The 16,745-nt window shown below is 40.7% G+C and overlaps 2 protein-coding genes across 7 annotated transcripts; one reads left to right on the forward strand and one right to left on the reverse strand.

Annotated features, from left to right (window-relative positions):
• Positions 1–11: 11 nt before the first annotated feature.
• Positions 12–13,069, reverse strand: LOC121300055 (leucine-zipper-like transcriptional regulator 1). 6 transcript variants are annotated; one of them, XR_005947496.1, is made up of 22 exons: positions 12,630–13,069; positions 12,089–12,151; positions 11,940–11,996; positions 11,446–11,525; positions 10,935–11,043; positions 10,728–10,811; positions 10,532–10,589; positions 10,298–10,437; positions 9,653–9,854; positions 9,173–9,217; positions 8,253–8,363; positions 7,532–7,624; positions 7,332–7,427; positions 6,870–7,059; positions 6,522–6,691; positions 5,896–6,052; positions 5,684–5,810; positions 5,289–5,438; positions 5,047–5,152; positions 4,821–4,901; positions 604–1,103; positions 12–37 (listed from the first exon to the last, which is right to left on the reverse strand). XR_005947496.1 is itself a non-coding variant. In XM_041228418.1 (21 exons), exons 1-21 carry the CDS (start codon positions 12,797–12,799, stop codon positions 1,059–1,061), a joined length of 2,334 nt encoding a protein of 777 aa, XP_041084352.1. In that variant the 5' UTR covers positions 12,800–13,069; the 3' UTR covers positions 465–1,058. The 6 variants fall into 6 exon arrangements, 3 of the variants coding, with proteins under 3 accessions (XP_041084352.1, XP_041084350.1, XP_041084351.1); XR_005947495.1 differs by lacking the exon at positions 12–37 and adding an exon at positions 48–431; XR_005947494.1 differs by lacking the exon at positions 12–37 and having other exon boundaries at positions 466–837; positions 1,008–1,103.
• Positions 13,070–14,750: 1,681 nt separating this feature from the next.
• Positions 14,751–15,942, forward strand: LOC121299606 (putative claudin-24). Its single transcript, XM_041227428.1, has one exon. It carries the CDS (start codon positions 15,085–15,087, stop codon positions 15,733–15,735), a length of 651 nt encoding a protein of 216 aa, XP_041083362.1. The 5' UTR covers positions 14,751–15,084; the 3' UTR covers positions 15,736–15,942.
• The last annotated feature ends 803 nt before the right edge of the window (positions 15,943–16,745 follow it).

Below are 16,745 nucleotides of genomic sequence, written 5' to 3' on the forward strand. Positions count from 1 at the left end.
GCTTGAGCCTGGAGATTGTACAACACAAGCTTCCTCACTGACAAAAAGAGAGATAGAGAGAGACAGAGAGAGAGAGAAACATATGAATTGAAGCAATTGTACAATTATTGTTACTAAAATGGGGGGGTTCTCTATATACAGTATTTAAAGTTGCCCGGTTTGAGACACATTCATACACAAAACATTGTAAACATTATAACATTTTAAGCTTCATTTTCCCCTGGAACTTCCAGTGGGCCAGTACTGTCTAAGACAGTCTTATTGAACCAAACTGTCTGAGATATCTTCACTATTTCCTTCTTGCAGATTTCCTCAATAAAGTCTTCAAGGTCAGACACAGCTTTCTGAACGAGCCCAAAGGTGTTTTGTGTATCTAGAGTAACATTTGGTAAATATCCGTCTTTGGGATGGGCACACAAGGTCTGGAAATTCTACAATAGGAAAGGCAGCTGAAAGGATGGTTCCCTCTTGAATTATTATTATTTGTTTAAATTATTGCAGTTTGTTTTCACATGTCTTTTTGAGCAGTTAAAAAAACTTGATTTGTTGGTGTTGACAGTACAGCTGAAACACATCCCCTTATTCATATTACAGCCTGCTTACCTGTAGGAAATGGATCTGATCCTCTGTCTCAGCAAGCTGTTCCAGATCTTCCTTTCTCGTGCTTAGCTCAGTAAGCTCTTGCTCCAGCTTCTTGATGAGTTTCTCAGCCTGGCTCACCACAGCCTGCTCACTTTCTTCCATTGCCGCTATAACCTTTTCCTGGACTTGCTTAATGAAGCAGATTAGCTTAGTAAAAAGCCCCTCGCATAACTGTGATTCTCTTTGTGCAGAGCTCTGAAAGAGGACACCACGTGAGAGTTTAAAAAACACATGTAGGATTATTATTTTTTGTATTCTTCTTTAATGTTTTACTTCTCAGCAGTTGCATGCTGATGCACCAACTCAATATATTGTTTGGTCAGTCTATATAAAATCCTAGCTGGACGTGCCCGAATGGTACTCACTTTGAGTAACCTCACTGCTTGTTTTAGCTCTTCCAGCTCCTTTCGTCTCACCTAGATCCTCTGTTGTATTTCTGTCTGTGTCTCCCCCAGCTGGATCTGTGAAGTAGAGCAACACAATAAGATTCACAATGTTACAATAACCAGCTTCCTGTCACGACATTGCAGCGTTTGATTTTTTTCATTGCATAAGATCATACCCAAATATCTGCCAATATCCTGTTATGTTTGCCATTCATTTAGTTAAATATTCTCCTTTTGTCTGCTTACTGGATCAAAAAAATTGCTGAAAGAGAAATATTGCTAAAATAAATTAAACAACAAAGCATCCCTGCTTTGAAATGTTTCCGTTTACAGTTCTTGCTAGCTATATAACAATAACACAATAAAATCCTTACCTTTTTCTCAGCCCATGCACTCTCTGCCAAGACAACATCATGGCTCTGGTGTTCCTGGTCTGTACACAACCAGCAAACGCATGTCTGATTGGTTCTACAGAACAATTTCAGAACCCTTTCGTGATGTGGGCAATATCTTTCTCCAGGATTTTGGACAGGGTCAACCAAGCTGTGTCTTTTAAAAGCTTCACCATCCCGGTGAGGCTTGAGGTGTGTTTCACAGAAGGAGGCCAGGCACACCAAACAGAATTTTTCAGCCTAGAACTTTAGCCCAGTGCAGGAATCACATGGAACATCTCCAGGACCAGCGTAATCAGGAGCAGGAACAGGGACCTTAAAAGCTTGGATTGTCTTTACCTTCTCCAAAACAGCAGCCAGCAAGGTGTTTCTGCGCAGAACAGGCCTTGGTGTAAAGGTTTCTCTGCACTGCGGGCAGCAGAATTCTGCATGGTCAGTCTGACCCCAGTAGCTCTCTAAACACTCTCTACAGAAGCTGTGCCCACACGCAATAGTGACCGGATCATTCAGTAGCTCCAGACACACAGGGCATGTAAACTCCTCTGTGAGCAGATTGGCAGATTGCCATTTTTCTTTGCAAAGAGAAATGAAAATGAAACTGCTTCTTGCAGTTGAGACGGAACTACTGATATCAGATTGCAAAGGGAAGGGGAGGAAACAGCTAGCTGCACACAAATCTCACGGTGTCACTACATCACAGATCACAGATTTGAACGCCCAATCCCCACATAAACACTCATTTAAAGTTATTGCATTACTGTTCCCTAGCTGCAAGTATATCAATGTTGAAAACAAACGTTTAAAACTCACAAAACTGCCCCAAATAACACATAGATCCTACAAGATGTTCAAGGAAACCCACAGCCACTTGTGATGTAGAGCATGTTTTCTTTATTTTATTTTACAATACAGTAAACAACATGGTAAGGAGAGATAGTTTTACATAATAGCACATCCAGGAGCGCTATGTTTTGTCTGTCAGAGACACAACTTTTTGATTTGATTTGATTTTTTTTTAAATGCTGAAAGGCACTCGACTTTTTAAAAATCAACACGATTACAGTAAAGCTTAAAACAGAAACTTCTTACGATTACTTGACAATATACTTAACAGAGTAAAGTATATCAGCTCATTACTGCAGCATGTCATCATTTTAAACCCGTTATCGGTCTATAAAAAGCATTGACGGTCAAAAGCAGATGGGAATACAAAGTTCCAATTTCCTTTTGAGTAATATCTGTGAAGCTGTTCCCTTTCCTTGAATCTAATCTTAGATATTTAATTCACAATTCCAGTCTGCCCCTAGACTTGCTTCCTGTTTTTTTCAGTTATAAAGAAATGCAAATGGGGCATCTTTAATGATATTTTACATATCTCTATATAACAAAGTCAGGCTTTACAGTCAACTGAACTAAGTGATCAACTGCTTTTAGCAGCCTGTAATACAAGCCAATTAGCAGCCACTTGTCCTCAGCAGTCTGCCCCTTTAGCGACAAGTTCATTTAAGTTCCACTTTGTTTTGTAATAACACAAGACAAACCCTGACCCTTCATGCTACAGAGGAATCTGCTTTTGGATAAATCTTGCACGCCCACTTAATGATAATGACTCAAGCGCTACACTTGAGAATGGACTCAAACAAACGTGGCCCTAGTTGCCAACCTCACCTTCAACCCCAAGCAGACATCTTCCGAGTTCCGTTCGATAATAAGGATCTTGTCCCATCGACAAGTACAAGAGAGACAGGAAGCGTGGGTACCATGCATGGAACAGACATCTAAACAAATGCACAAGATCACACTCCCTGGAAAAGCGGGCTTTAGATTACATAACACAATCACACAGCAATGACATCACCAGAGACTGCAGGGCTGCCTGGAGAATGTCTGCAGTATGGATTTAAACTGAGCTCAGTGGAGCTCATCTGAGAAACCTTGCAGGGGCGATGCACACAGAGTCATGAAACAAACAAAAGTGATAATTATAACACTACTACTACGACTACTAAGAAGAAGAAGAAGAAGAAGAAGAAGAAGAAGAAGAAGAAGAAGAAGAAGAAATATGACACTTGTCCTTTTGGACCATTCCACGGTTTTACACCAACATATATTCAGTTTTCTTTATGTTTGGTTCTTTATGTTTGCCTTATGTACAAATAATAACAAAACTAAGTCTATAAATTAAGAGGCTGTGCATGCTGCTTTTGCGTACACCGAGAGGCAATGCAGTTTAAAAATGAAAAGTTTCATGCTTGAGAATCAATCCATACAGCACATAAATAAATACAAGCGACAGCCATCAGTCATGGTGAGAAGGAGAGAGTCTGAGTAAAGCACTTCCTTGCTGGAGGAGACTAACCACACAGCAAAGCGCTGCTATATGTCTGAGCCCATTTCAGCACACTGCTTATCGGATATGTGACTGGCTAAGGACTCAATGATGTCCAGAAGAAGCAGCTGGCTGAGGGATCGCAGGTTGGGTAGCTTGGAAACCTTGGGGAGGGAAAAAAAAAAAAAAAAAAAAAAATAATATAAATATAATAAATGAATAAATAAATAAAAGAGAAGGTTGTGAAACTAAAAGAGTTGAAGTTTGTGAAAGAATTTGCTGTAGCCGGTACTGCAGACAATCTTACTGGACTAGTCTCTTTCTAATTGGTTAAAATTTGCCACACTATGGCAATACAGCACATTATTATTAACTAGAATTACATGTTTGCTGGTGGGAGGGAAGATACGGCACAGCGAATCAGTCACATGTAAATAATTAAACCTTTGCTCAAGGTTCATTCAGCTTAGCTGCAAATGTAAAACCCTGTATCCTAGTTCCAGAGTTAAAATGTTAATACAGTACTACTTTAAAACAAATTGACCATTGGGAACCAGAGATGCCTGTCTCACTGGACTTACAGGGGCAGATGTGTGGCTTCTTAAGCACTGTGAACAGATGAAATGGTGGTGGGGCAGACAGAAAGCAGAGAGCAAATCAAAAGAGAAGCTTATTAAAAACACAACGCAAAGCCATTTTTAAAAATGCTTGCCTATGAAGCTCAATAATGATCCGAACACTAACTTGTTTCATGAATGAGACGGTACTAGTTTTAACTCCAAACCAACATGACCTGTAGTTGGCAATGTAATTATTTTTGTTAATGGATTTAAAAATAAATAAATAATAGCAAAGCTATCACTTGGTTTCTTCTTTAAAACAGGGCAAATAGATTAGGAATGTATATGGACATTGTGAGTTCTTTAGACTTCAACAAATTAGCTCCCTGTGGCACTCGTTGAGATCTTCAAGAATAGGGGACTAAAGGGGAGAAGCCACTCGGCGCTAATGCAGCCAGGATGGAGAGAAGGGGCAGCAGACACCCAGAGCTCCAGCCAGGAGCCAACCCACCTTGATGAACTGATGCACAATGATGTGAAGGCAGTGCTTCTTCATATCCAGAGCCTGCGTCTTATCTGCAGCTTCGAGGATCTGAAAAAACAAACAAACAATAATAATCATGAGCTCAACTGCCTAGATCTGTGACACCGCCTTCACTGTGTGTTAAGTGTACAGCATATCAAATGCGTAAAAACAAACAGCTATTATGAAATCTTAAAGAAGACTGTAACTCTACCTGTAGCACATTTTCTACAGTAACATTCATCTCCAAATTCTGCTTGCAGTACGCCTGGAGGCGGTTATTTGAGAAACCATAGTAATATGGAGCAGCAAAAAGATACCTGAGATTGAGAGTGAAGGAAAAACAAAACAAAACAAAGCATCTTTAAAAAGTGCCCAGTGGTCTGGACAATGAACAGCAGCACCAGAAGAGATTTCTGCTGAACTATGCTAAAGGTTTTACTCAATAAAGGATACAGTGAATCTTCAGGAGGCATGTTAACATCTCCATAATAAATATACCGCAGCATGGACTCAAACGCCTGTTTGCTTGGCACCATCTCACCGATAGAAATGTTCACCTGCCCGTCTTCCGGCATAAAGGAGCGGAACATTGCTTCGAAATAACTGGAAAGAGCAAAAAAAAAAAAAAAAAAATATATATATAAACATGTAAAGTGTTACATTAGAATTGATGGAATTATGAATGTAAAATTAACCTTGGGATGGATCAAACTGTTATGTAATGGGAGTCTTGTGTCTTTCAGACTCTGACACATTTCCCACAGCTCCTGTTTCTAATGACATGCAAATCGATCCTCTGTAAAAGACAGAACTCTGTAACCCTGTGCCCCTATTAAGGTTGCACCTACCTAGAGCGGGCAGCCAAGATTGCTTTATGGGCAGGCCTTGGGTGGCCATCTAAAAGCAGAGTGATGTCACAGAATTCCAACCCTGCTCCTTCCAGATACGCCTTCATGTCCTGAACCAGTGAAGTACCTACAAAAAACACAGAGTTGATCAGCAAACACCTCTCCCTTGCAGTCAGCTCATTACACAGTGGTGCGAGACAGAGCGGAGCTACCTATATCGACAGGCTGCTCGGAATACAGCCTGGGAGGAGGCTGCTGTTTTCTCCGGACGATCTCCACTATCAGAGGGGTAGAGAGATGCTCAAACTCTTTGGTCATTATCACCTGGTTAAAGTGAGACTCCTTTACAACGAAGTTCAAGCAATGCTCCTGAAATGACAAAAATACATTTAAAAAATAAATAAAAAATTATATATATATATAAAAATACAAGCAACCTATATATACACAAGTCAAGAAATACACAAATTAGGCCACAAGTAAACCTGATGTTCTGGCTTTCTTTTTTTACATACAGGGAGGAATAGCACTATTGTGACATCAGGTAGGTCTCAAATGGGGATGGAAATAAGACTCCTACTGCATAGCAGTTTCCCCCATTCCAGGTCTGTACGAGGTTGAGCCACAGTGTACAGATAAGAAGCTCAAGAGTGTCTCATTAAACATCGTAAATGGGATGGATCAAAGCATTATGCAATGGGGGGCTAAATTCCATCCCTATATATATATATATATATATATATATATATATATATATATATATATATATATATGCATTTTCAGTGTGTCCCTCCACTATAAACCCTGCTGGTCCAAGTGTGGAAACATACGAGTTTACCTTGAGCTGGTCCAGCTGTAACTTGTTAGCGTTTTCACACACGATGAGAACGTTCTGAAGGTCCACAGAGGCCTCGATGTACTGCACACACAGCTGCTCCAGGCGGGCCAGCTGGAAGCTCAGGGCCAGTTTATACACGTCCATGATCAACAGAACTTCCTGCACGTGACCTAAATTAAAACAGAGTCTAATGGAGGAACACCGAAAAGCCTGGACTCTATTTTCAAGGCCATTGCTATTCTCAAAGTATAAAAATATTAATTTACAGCAAAAGGTCTCTTAAATTCATCCTGCCCCAGCCTAAGTAATGTACACCATGGACACATTTTGCATGAATTGCAGAAATACCTTTGCGTGGGTATTTGATTTTGTCAGTGTAGAGGAACTGCATGAGGACCTTGAAGGGCTGTGCCTCAGCGTCCCGGATGGTGACCTCCAGCAGTGGCTGTGTGCTGGAGTGCTTCACACTGCCGCCGGACACCTCCTTCTGGGCCCCAGCCGCCACCTCCTCCTCCACCACGCTCTCCTGCTTCACCTTCTGCAAGGGGCAGGGATTTTAAAAAAAAAAAAAAAAAAAAAAACTATAAATAAAAAAAATAATAACTTGCTGCGCTCGGCTTTTCTGCTCTAATGTTCTATGGCTTGATACAGAATTTATATATTGGCCAGTTACAACCTGGGTTGTCTGTAGCATGTGTCAAAGCACTGACTACAGCCTCAATATTTTCTCTGAAGAAGTGTTAGCTGATCACGGTGTTTGGACCTCTGACAGGCATGTCCAGCGTGGAGCGTGAGGGGCTGCACACTGACCTGCCGCAGCCTCTCTCGCGCCTGTGTGATCTTCTTCCTCAGCCAGAGGCTTCGGGCCGTCACGATCGCGATGTGGCCCTTCACTCGCTCCTCCTTCTGCCCTCATGAGACAGAGACACTGAGATGTAGTAAAAGCAGGGGATGCAGGGGGGTAAGAAGGGCAGCTGAATGTACCACACTGAGGCCTTGTTCTGCCTTACCTCGCCTAGAATAAACTCCAGATCACAGAATTGTCTGTTCTCCCATAGCTTGCCATAGTCTTCGTGCAAGGTGCATTTCGGGTAACAGGAAAACTAAAACAGAGAACAAAAGGAACATACAAAAAAAATTATATATATATAAATATATATACATATGACATTAATACAGGGCAGGTTGGCTGAGATGTGGTACAGTTTGGCCTGAGCACAAGAGACTGTCTCTCTGCAGATTACACAGGAACTTTAAAGGAGCCGCAGCACTGATTGACTTAAATGCGAGTTGTCTGCTGGTTAATATTTTTCAGCCACAAGGTGTCAGTGTCGAGAAGAATTTCTACATTTAAACTGATTTAAACTATTCAACTGCTCCTTGGGAAGCTGTTACACACTTTGACACATACAAAATGGATTGCTTGAAGAACTTAATAAAACAAAAAGAACAGTAATGCTGTAATGGATGGCTACAGCTTGAAATAAAAAAAAAAAGCTGTTCATCTAATGACTTTGCAAACCAGGGCTTTAAAAGGTATTGCCCAGTTGTAGTGTATTTTTCACATTCAAACTGTTTTTTTTTTTGTCCTGTCTATTTAAAAGCATGCTACAAAAGCATTCATGACAAGCAGTACATATATTTATAAAACACATGTGTGTGTGTGTGTGTGTGTGTGTGTTCTACACTGTGCAGTATCTGCTATATATTTTATAGCATCGGGCTGCTAACCTGGAATCTGTACATCTCTCCGCTCCGCACATTATTGTCTACCGTCCCTCCAAAAATATACATGGCATCAGAGATCACTGCTGCAGCATGGAAGAGCCTCCCACTGGGCATCTAGGAAAAACACAACCAGGTTAACTGGAAATTCACACAACTCAGAACACGTCTACTGGATTCTGCAAGGATCTTTACACTGAGGAGTGATTTACTGTCAGAAGGACAGCCGATTCCATCAACGATGAGCAAGGACTGAACTTGCAACAGCGCGCTGTTTTACAGCATGAAAAATAAGTGTACTTTAGCAGAATGCAGAACTGTTTATAACTGTTATGGACAGTAGCAAGAAATGAATCGACTCAGTTAAACTTATTTAATGGTTAAAGGCCAAGAGGTTTAATTCTTTCTTTTGGGGGAAAAAAAAAAAAGTTGCAAAATCAATATTATTAACAGTAGATCATAATTCTTAATATTGTCTGTTTCATCTGCACTTCTGTAGCCCCGCCCCCCACTGTACCACATTAATTACGACTGTTACCCATGACCCTTCTTAAATACATGCTGTTCTTTGGACAAACCATGCTCTCTGCGGAGCTGATGCCAAAGCAAATAAATCTGTCTTCAGCGTCTGAGCACCTCGCTAATGAGGGGCAATAGAAACAATGGGAGAGAACCCTGTGGTGCCTAGATAATGGGTGCTTTTCCCATTACACAAGAAATAAGAGGGATAACGAGACAATCATTGCATGTGATGGCTTCATAAAGAGACTTCCTAAACCAGCACTAAAAGTGACGGGCACAGGCACTACCAACAAGAAAGGCAACAAAAAAAAACTTTCGGAAACTGCTAAACGGTCATCCGAAGATCAGAAGAGAAAGATGTTAATTCTCGTTGCGCGTAATTATTTATTAAAATTATTTTTTACCAGGATGAACCCTTGAGATGAAGTCATCTCGTTTCCAAGGGGGTCCTGGAAGGTGGAATTCAGCAGTTCATAAAACACAAATACAAACACAATGAAATAAAGTTATTATCGCATTGAAACCAACCAACAAAAAGCGCCCGGTTTTAAAAATGGATAAAAAAAAATAAGACTTGCATGCTACAAAACGAACTATTAAAATCACGTGCTAGCTTACAAGCGATTACGCTGATTGGCCGTTTGGGTTTAATAAAGTTTGATGAAATACATCCGAACACATGATCTTGCCAACAGTAAATCTAATCATAAAAAGATAGATATATTAAAAAAAAAAAAAAAAAAACAGACAATGCGCCTGGCAGACCACAAACAGCCATGTAGTGCTTTTGCTCAGCGATCATTGACACAAATCCCGTGGATCACGAAACTCAAATGTTAAGACGCACTGCGATCCTGACGGCCCCTTGATCGCTTGCCTCGTACCTCGCTGTCCGGGCTGGGCTGGATGACCTCCCAGGTCTGGGAGTCCACATCGTAGCAGTGTAGCTCGTTGGGCAGGGTGTTATCGGCAGCGCCCCCGAACACGTACAGGTGCCTCTCGAATGCCACCATGGTGTGCCCATAGCGCCGCTGGGGCGGGGGAGGAGAGCCCCGCAGCAGGTGCTCGGTGGGAATGCGAGTCCATCTGCACAGACGAACAAAAGCAATCCTTAAACATGGAGCCCGTCTGGCAAGGCAGAATTAACAACATAATTTTCACTACTGGAAAGCGACAGAACAGCACAACTGACTTGCTATGGGGGGAGGGACTGCTACAACATTCTCCTTATAACAGCGACCTGTCCTGGCTACTTTACTAGGATTAGTCCACGATTTAAATTGTTTAAAAAATAAAGGTCAGATTTATTAAGGTTTTGCTTAAGTTGAACGTTTTCCCCGCCTAAGAAGAAGCAGCAGCAATGTTTTATGTAAATAAACAGCTGGGTGATTCAGAGGGTGAATTAATCCCACAGGAATTATAACAGACAGTCTTTATTTTATGAACAGCAAGACCCAGAGGTCATTTTCCCCTGGTAAAGCACATTACTGCTCCACAAGATACTCAGTATGATGGCGCGCCACACTTACACTTTTTCCTTGAATTCAAACTGGAAGAGATTATTGGTAATCTTTGCTCCACTCTGACCAGAGAAAACAAACATCTTGTCCCGGCACACCGCCACAGGAAAGTTGCAGCACGACGGAGGGATCTCGCCGCTCTGTTCAATCTGAAAAAACACAGACAAACTACATCAGCAGGAGAGCAGGGCGAACCAGAACGAATATGTTTGCACGACCTCAACAGAACAAAAAGAGACACACCTCTTCCCAGCATGCTTGTTCTCGGTCCTGAAGGCTGATGGTCCACATGTCGCTTAACCTGGAAGGAATACCAAGAGGTGTCACGAAAATGCCAGTACAAATGCCTAAGCATGAGCCCCAATGGCTGTTCCAGACACTATTAAAGGAATCCGAGCATGCAACCTGATGCATAACCATATTCTACTCCAGCACTTACCTTGCATTGCCATCGTATCCAGCAAAAATCCAGAGCTTGTCACTGTACACTGTTGCTCCGTGTGCTGATCTGGCCACAGGTAACCTTATAAAAGAGTGAACATTGTATTACTTTATTATTCTCTTTAAGGTGAACTACAGAAACGCTTCTTTTCTTGTGTCTAAAGTGGCTGAAAACAAGAACAGCTACACAATACAATCCCAATACCTTCCCTCCACCTTCCACTCGGTCCACTGGCCAGTGGCAAACTTGTACTCAAACAGATCGTTTTTATTTTTCAGGTTGGAGTTTGAATAGATGTCCCCAGTGTAGCCACCTACAAATGACAGATAAAATTGCATCAAATCATGTGTCATAACAGGATTGATCTTTAGGGGAACCCAAAATAAAATAATTGTACAACTGCTTTGACTATGGGTATTTTGGAGCTGTGCAGGCAATTCCAGTCAATCAATGGATTGTGATTTTACTGATGATGTTCAGAGAGTGGAAATGAAAATTATTTATAGATCTACTTTTTTTTTTCTATTGCTTTTAATGGGATCTGTTGCAGAACCAGCAGTGCTTCCAGTGGCCACAAATGTTGATACTGATTTTTCAGTTTGGGATTTTAAAACACTACACAGTGCCACCCGGTGGGGAAATACTGTAATGTAAACTATGCATTTCTACCGTATGGACTGAGATGATTGTCTGGTACAGACAGAGCCATTCTTACCAAAAACAAACATGCTGCTTCCATAGACCACGGCAGAGTGGTGGTATCTAGGTGCAGGGGGCGACCCAGTAGTAAAAGCCCTGGATAAAATCAAAGAAAAAGCCAAAGCCATAGAAAAACAGCAGTTAAAATGTGCATTACAAATCTATAACAATATGTATTACAGGGATAGATACAACTCCCACTGAATAGCGGTTTGATGCATTCCTGGTTTTACTACCTAAGACAGACATCAGCTTGTTACCTATACACTGTGGCTAATCAAGTTCGTACTAAAACCTGGAACGGGTGAAACTGCTAAGCAATAGGAGTCTTATTTCCATCCCTGTATTCCATTTAATTAGACACTGCAGATGTGAATCACAGCACGCTCAGGGCATTCCCATGCTACACCCTGGGGTGTCTGTGTGATTTGCATCCACACAGAATTGACACATTGCTTTTCCAGAGGTATGGAACAGCTGTCAAGTCAAAGAGAAACTATAATACTACACCTGCACCATGAGCAGTCCTTCACATCAAACCGTAACAAGTCATTCAGCATGTTCTTCCTGTGCAGAGGAGGCAAGCATGCGTTACTGGGGTTCATGAATTCCTCTGCTAGGACTTAAAAATTCAGGCAGTTTCATTTAAAATTACCCACCCATTGTCTCCTCCAAATACATAGATTGCATCTTTGTATGCCACAACTGTGTGCTTACTGCGCCTGCAAAAGGGGAGAATAGAGGCACAAATGTGTCACTCGATTGAGAGAGAGAGAGAGAGAGAGAGAGAGAGAGAGAGAGAGAGAGAGAGAGAGAGAGAGAGAGAGAGAGAGAGAGCGCACAGGTTTATCCTGTCAATGACACTTAATCCCGAAGGCGGTCAGGAAGTTTCTATCAATAATTCTGTCAATATTGTCACTTAATCTACAGGCAAAAGACTTTGAAACTGTGTACTACACATTTCCATCTCTGGTTCCTACTGTTTCTTTTACCTTGTAATAATAATAATAATAATAATAATATGCAGCCTCCCACTTTGCCTTCGTATCTAAGACAGCCACAGGTGTCGATTCACTATGATACCAGTTTATTTTTATTATTAAATAAATTACTCGTGTATTTCAATTCTAGCAATACAAATATACGCACTACGTGTTGCACAGTACACAGCTGCCCTGTCCACCGCACTGTATTGCTCACCTGGCCCCAACAAACTCATCACAGGGTGGCAGTCTCCTCCAGCGATGGGCGGTCTCAAAAGGCTCAAAGTTTAGGGTCAGATACTCAACACTGTCAGAGCAGCTATGGTCAAACTCAACACTCGGGGCTACCTTGGATTTACAAGACATGGCTCCTGGAAACCATGACATTCAATACCTGTATAATAGATCACAACGCAGCCCTCCCCTGAAAGAATATATTTGTGTATATTGTTATTGTTAGAACAGACTGCTCTTGCGTCGCTTCCTCTTCTCGCGATGATTGTCTAAAGCAAAATACAGCTTTATTCCTCCCCTGAGTGATAACGGGAATGTTAGTACGTGCAGCGATATATTAGTTACATTGCTATATGGAAACCCGTATAAAACAACAAATACACACCAGCACTCAAGCACAACACAGCCATTACTGCTAGCTGCCACGCCTCTCGGTAAAGGATGCTGGGTGCTGTAGTTTAAATACCGCAGCGGCTCGTTGAAACATAGAAAAGAGAGAAGAGAAAAGAACCACAACTCCCAGAGACGCTAGCGGCTGTGAAGCGCATTGTATATTGGGAGCTACGTGAAAAACATGCTTTTTTTACATTTGAAATGAGATTACTGAAAGAAATTAGCCAGTCCAATGGTTTGACAGTTAATTTCTGAAGATTACTGCACACAAATAAGTAGCTTCTTTCATGTCATTCAGCCTATTTAGATCAGCTTTAAGATAGGGTTGCGCTGAATGCTCCCACGACTGAAACAAAAATGAATGACCATTCACCATGAGCCTTATAAAATGAAATTGGCTGAATAGATTTCATTGAATGACAAAAGGCTAGTATTATGTTACATATTACATTATGTAACTAGTAAAACTTGTTATTGCCAAATTCTTTCATTTCATTCCTGTTTAAGATGTGTTTACGTATGAGTCTTGTCTTTGTTTTTTTGTTTTTTGTTTGTTTGTTTTTTTTGCCTGACAAACTGCTTTTGAACGGTACCACCTTAAACAGTAAGTAGCTGGGTCCGGAAGAAAAATAGTTTTAGCAACCTATAGTGTGGCTATAACTGTTTTAATAATGTACATGTAATTTGTATTTTCATTATTAACATCCTGACAGCTTTTTACACTTTGAAGTCAGTTTCAAATCTCATTTCAAAATGTCCGCTCTAGTGCACTGATAGTGTCAGGATTATTGCCCACATTGTCAAACAGGTAACACAGCAATGATCCAAGATGTGGCACGGAACAGAAAAGCCTGAGCACTATTTATATTTCTTATTTTATTTTGTTTATTCGAATCGCTCTTCCTGCAGCTGTTTGGAGGACACGTCTCAAACCCCGGTGCACTACAGCGGATGTTTTGAAAAGAGCTTTGAAACATAATTTTAAGTTAGAAGTGTAAAAAGTTGTCAGGATGTTAACAGTGAAAATAAATATACAGGTGCGTTATTTAAACAGTTGTAACAACACGTGGGGATGTGTAACTGTATATTTTTTGGAACCCCGCTGCTGTACTCTTTAAGAGGTGCGCCCTATCAAATGCACCTCCCGCAACTTTTAGGTACTGCTAGTGAAGTGTAGAGACATTCCTATTTCAAAATGAGACCCCATATTTATATACCAGTCATTGTAAGTGTGACCAGAAGGTGTTGTGTTTGAGGGTGATGTCAATGTCCATGCTGCTGACTTTGCTTCACTAGGTCTTGGCCTACACTCCTATGCCAATTTGCAAAGCTAGCAGAAAACCTACCTTAATTATTAAGGTGAGCCACACAGGGTACCCTACAATACCCTAATATTTTGGTTTTATGCTTGTGTGGATCTTTACGAAACATTGGATTCAGCTGAAAGGAACCCCTCACACCTGCTTTTGTTATACTCATATTGTTTTGCTGGAATTACCCATGCACCTTTACCCACGAAAATGTCTTTGTTAATGCCGGTACCTTTTTTGTTCTTAATGCTACTCACATGTCTGTTATTCAAGAAGTTTGGTGTCTCCTGGGCACTTTTTTTTGCAAAGACAAGTAACCCAAAACTTATTTTTGTTATTATCAGTTATCTTGAACTTTGGAACAAACACTGTCGTTTGCATTTTCTTTAGGTCTTTCTAAGAACAAGCTGCATACCTTTATTCGGGCACCAACTTTCTACCCAACATTTTTCCCCCTTTCTCTTGATCATGTTTCTTGTCGTTGAAACTCCTTCTGCATGCACGGCATTTGAAGTCCTTCTGGACATATCTGGTTTCATTTAAAACAGAGTCCATTGTTCCCAGTAATGATATGTATCGCTTTTACAAAACAGTATGTCTGTTGTAATACAAGAGCTTAGGGATTACAAGGAATTTAATAGGTGCGTATATTAGGTGCTGAGATTATAGGAACACTATCAGGCTGAGCAGCAGAGAGCTAGTCCCTGGAAAGGCACGCAACGGACCTGATTGAAGATGGTGCTAATCACTTCGAAAAGCGTGCAGTTCGGGGCGTTTTTTGTGTCTTTGGTCGGCTTCGTGATATCTTTTGTAACCACCTTTCTGCCCATGTGGAAGACCCTCAACACAGACCTCAATGAAATGGAGAACTGGTATCAGGGGCTGTGGCATACCTGCGTGTTTCAGGATGAAGTGGGTCTTCAGTGCAAAGCCTATGACTCCTTCCTAGCTCTGCCTGCGGACATCGTGGTCTCCCGGGTGATGATGTTCATCTCCATCGGGATGGGACTCCTCAGCCTGATCGTGACCATGTTCGGAATGGACTGTGTCAAACTGGGAGAAGGCAAGGAGGAGATGAAGAAGAAGCTGCTGATTCTTGGAGGGGTGCTCTCAGTGGTTTCTGGGATTACAACCCTATTCCCTGTCTCCATGGTGGCATATGCGATAGTCTCCGAGTTCTGGGACGATAACCTGCCTGATATTGTCCCGAGATGGGAGTTTGGAGAGGCCATGTTCTCAGGGTGGTTTGCTGGTTTATTTCTCTTGCTTGGCGGATCCTTTCTTTTTGTATCCGTGTGCATGATGAAGGACAGGCACCCAAGAATCTACTATTTAAACACTGAAAAGCAGAAAGAGCTGCAGTATTTAAAGACAGTGGTGTTATAGTCATGATGATTCCTGGTTAAAAAGATTACAGTAGGTTGCTAAACTCACAAAAATACAATGGGAATGTGAAAAAAGTATTGCAACTGCTTATAATTTACAACTTTCAATTGATCACCTTTGTTGCATCCGCTATTTTATCTTAGGTAATTAAACTTGTTTGCAGATTTTTATGGAATTTATGTTGATTAAAATGTCATTCATGCAGAAGGCACAGTGCAATGTTTTCTTTAAAAAATGTTATATATTATAAACAAATATATAAACTAATAACAATATATAATATGTGTGTGTGTATGTCTATATATATATATATACATATATATATATATACTATATATATATTATTCTATATTTATATATATATCTGTATGAAAGCTACCATCAGAATTTGCACTGTCCTTGCACTTTCAAAGTTGTGAATTTCTGATGTTTCACAATGCCTTCTTCACATGCATAAAATCATTTGTGATTGTGTGTTGGAATTATTCACCTGCATCATTTTCTGATTGTCAGTTTCCTCACATCTGAATTATTTTTCCATAGAATAATTATATGCATCTCAAGTGAAGCTAAAAAAAAAAAAAAGTTAAGCAGACAACTTTCATTATTATAAATAAAACATTGCACAGATCAGAAAATACGTTGCACATGTATGTTGCAAGCGGGGTTAAAAACAATGACCCCTTTTGTTTTAAAGCATTAGGACCATGGTATGCCAGTGCTTTATTAATTTAGCTCCCAGTATCTAATGTTTAGATGTCTTTCAGCTGTAGTTTATAATCCTAATTCACTAACTGCTTTTTCTACATGATCAAATTACCTTTCCTAGAAATCTCTTCTGACTGGCAACGTGAAATCCTCCTGGCCCTATCCAGTTTCAATTAAAGACAGGAGCCTATTGTATTGTTTGTGTTATTACAATAAAGCACTAAGAAGCCATTTATTGCAAAGTAACATATTAACCATTTAGGTACCACAGCATCTTCAGGCTTTCATAGACTGGAAACTTT

This window comes from Polyodon spathula, chromosome 25, assembly GCF_017654505.1.
Source record: "Polyodon spathula isolate WHYD16114869_AA chromosome 25, ASM1765450v1, whole genome shotgun sequence".
Taxonomy (NCBI): Eukaryota; Metazoa; Chordata; class Actinopteri; order Acipenseriformes; family Polyodontidae; genus Polyodon; species Polyodon spathula.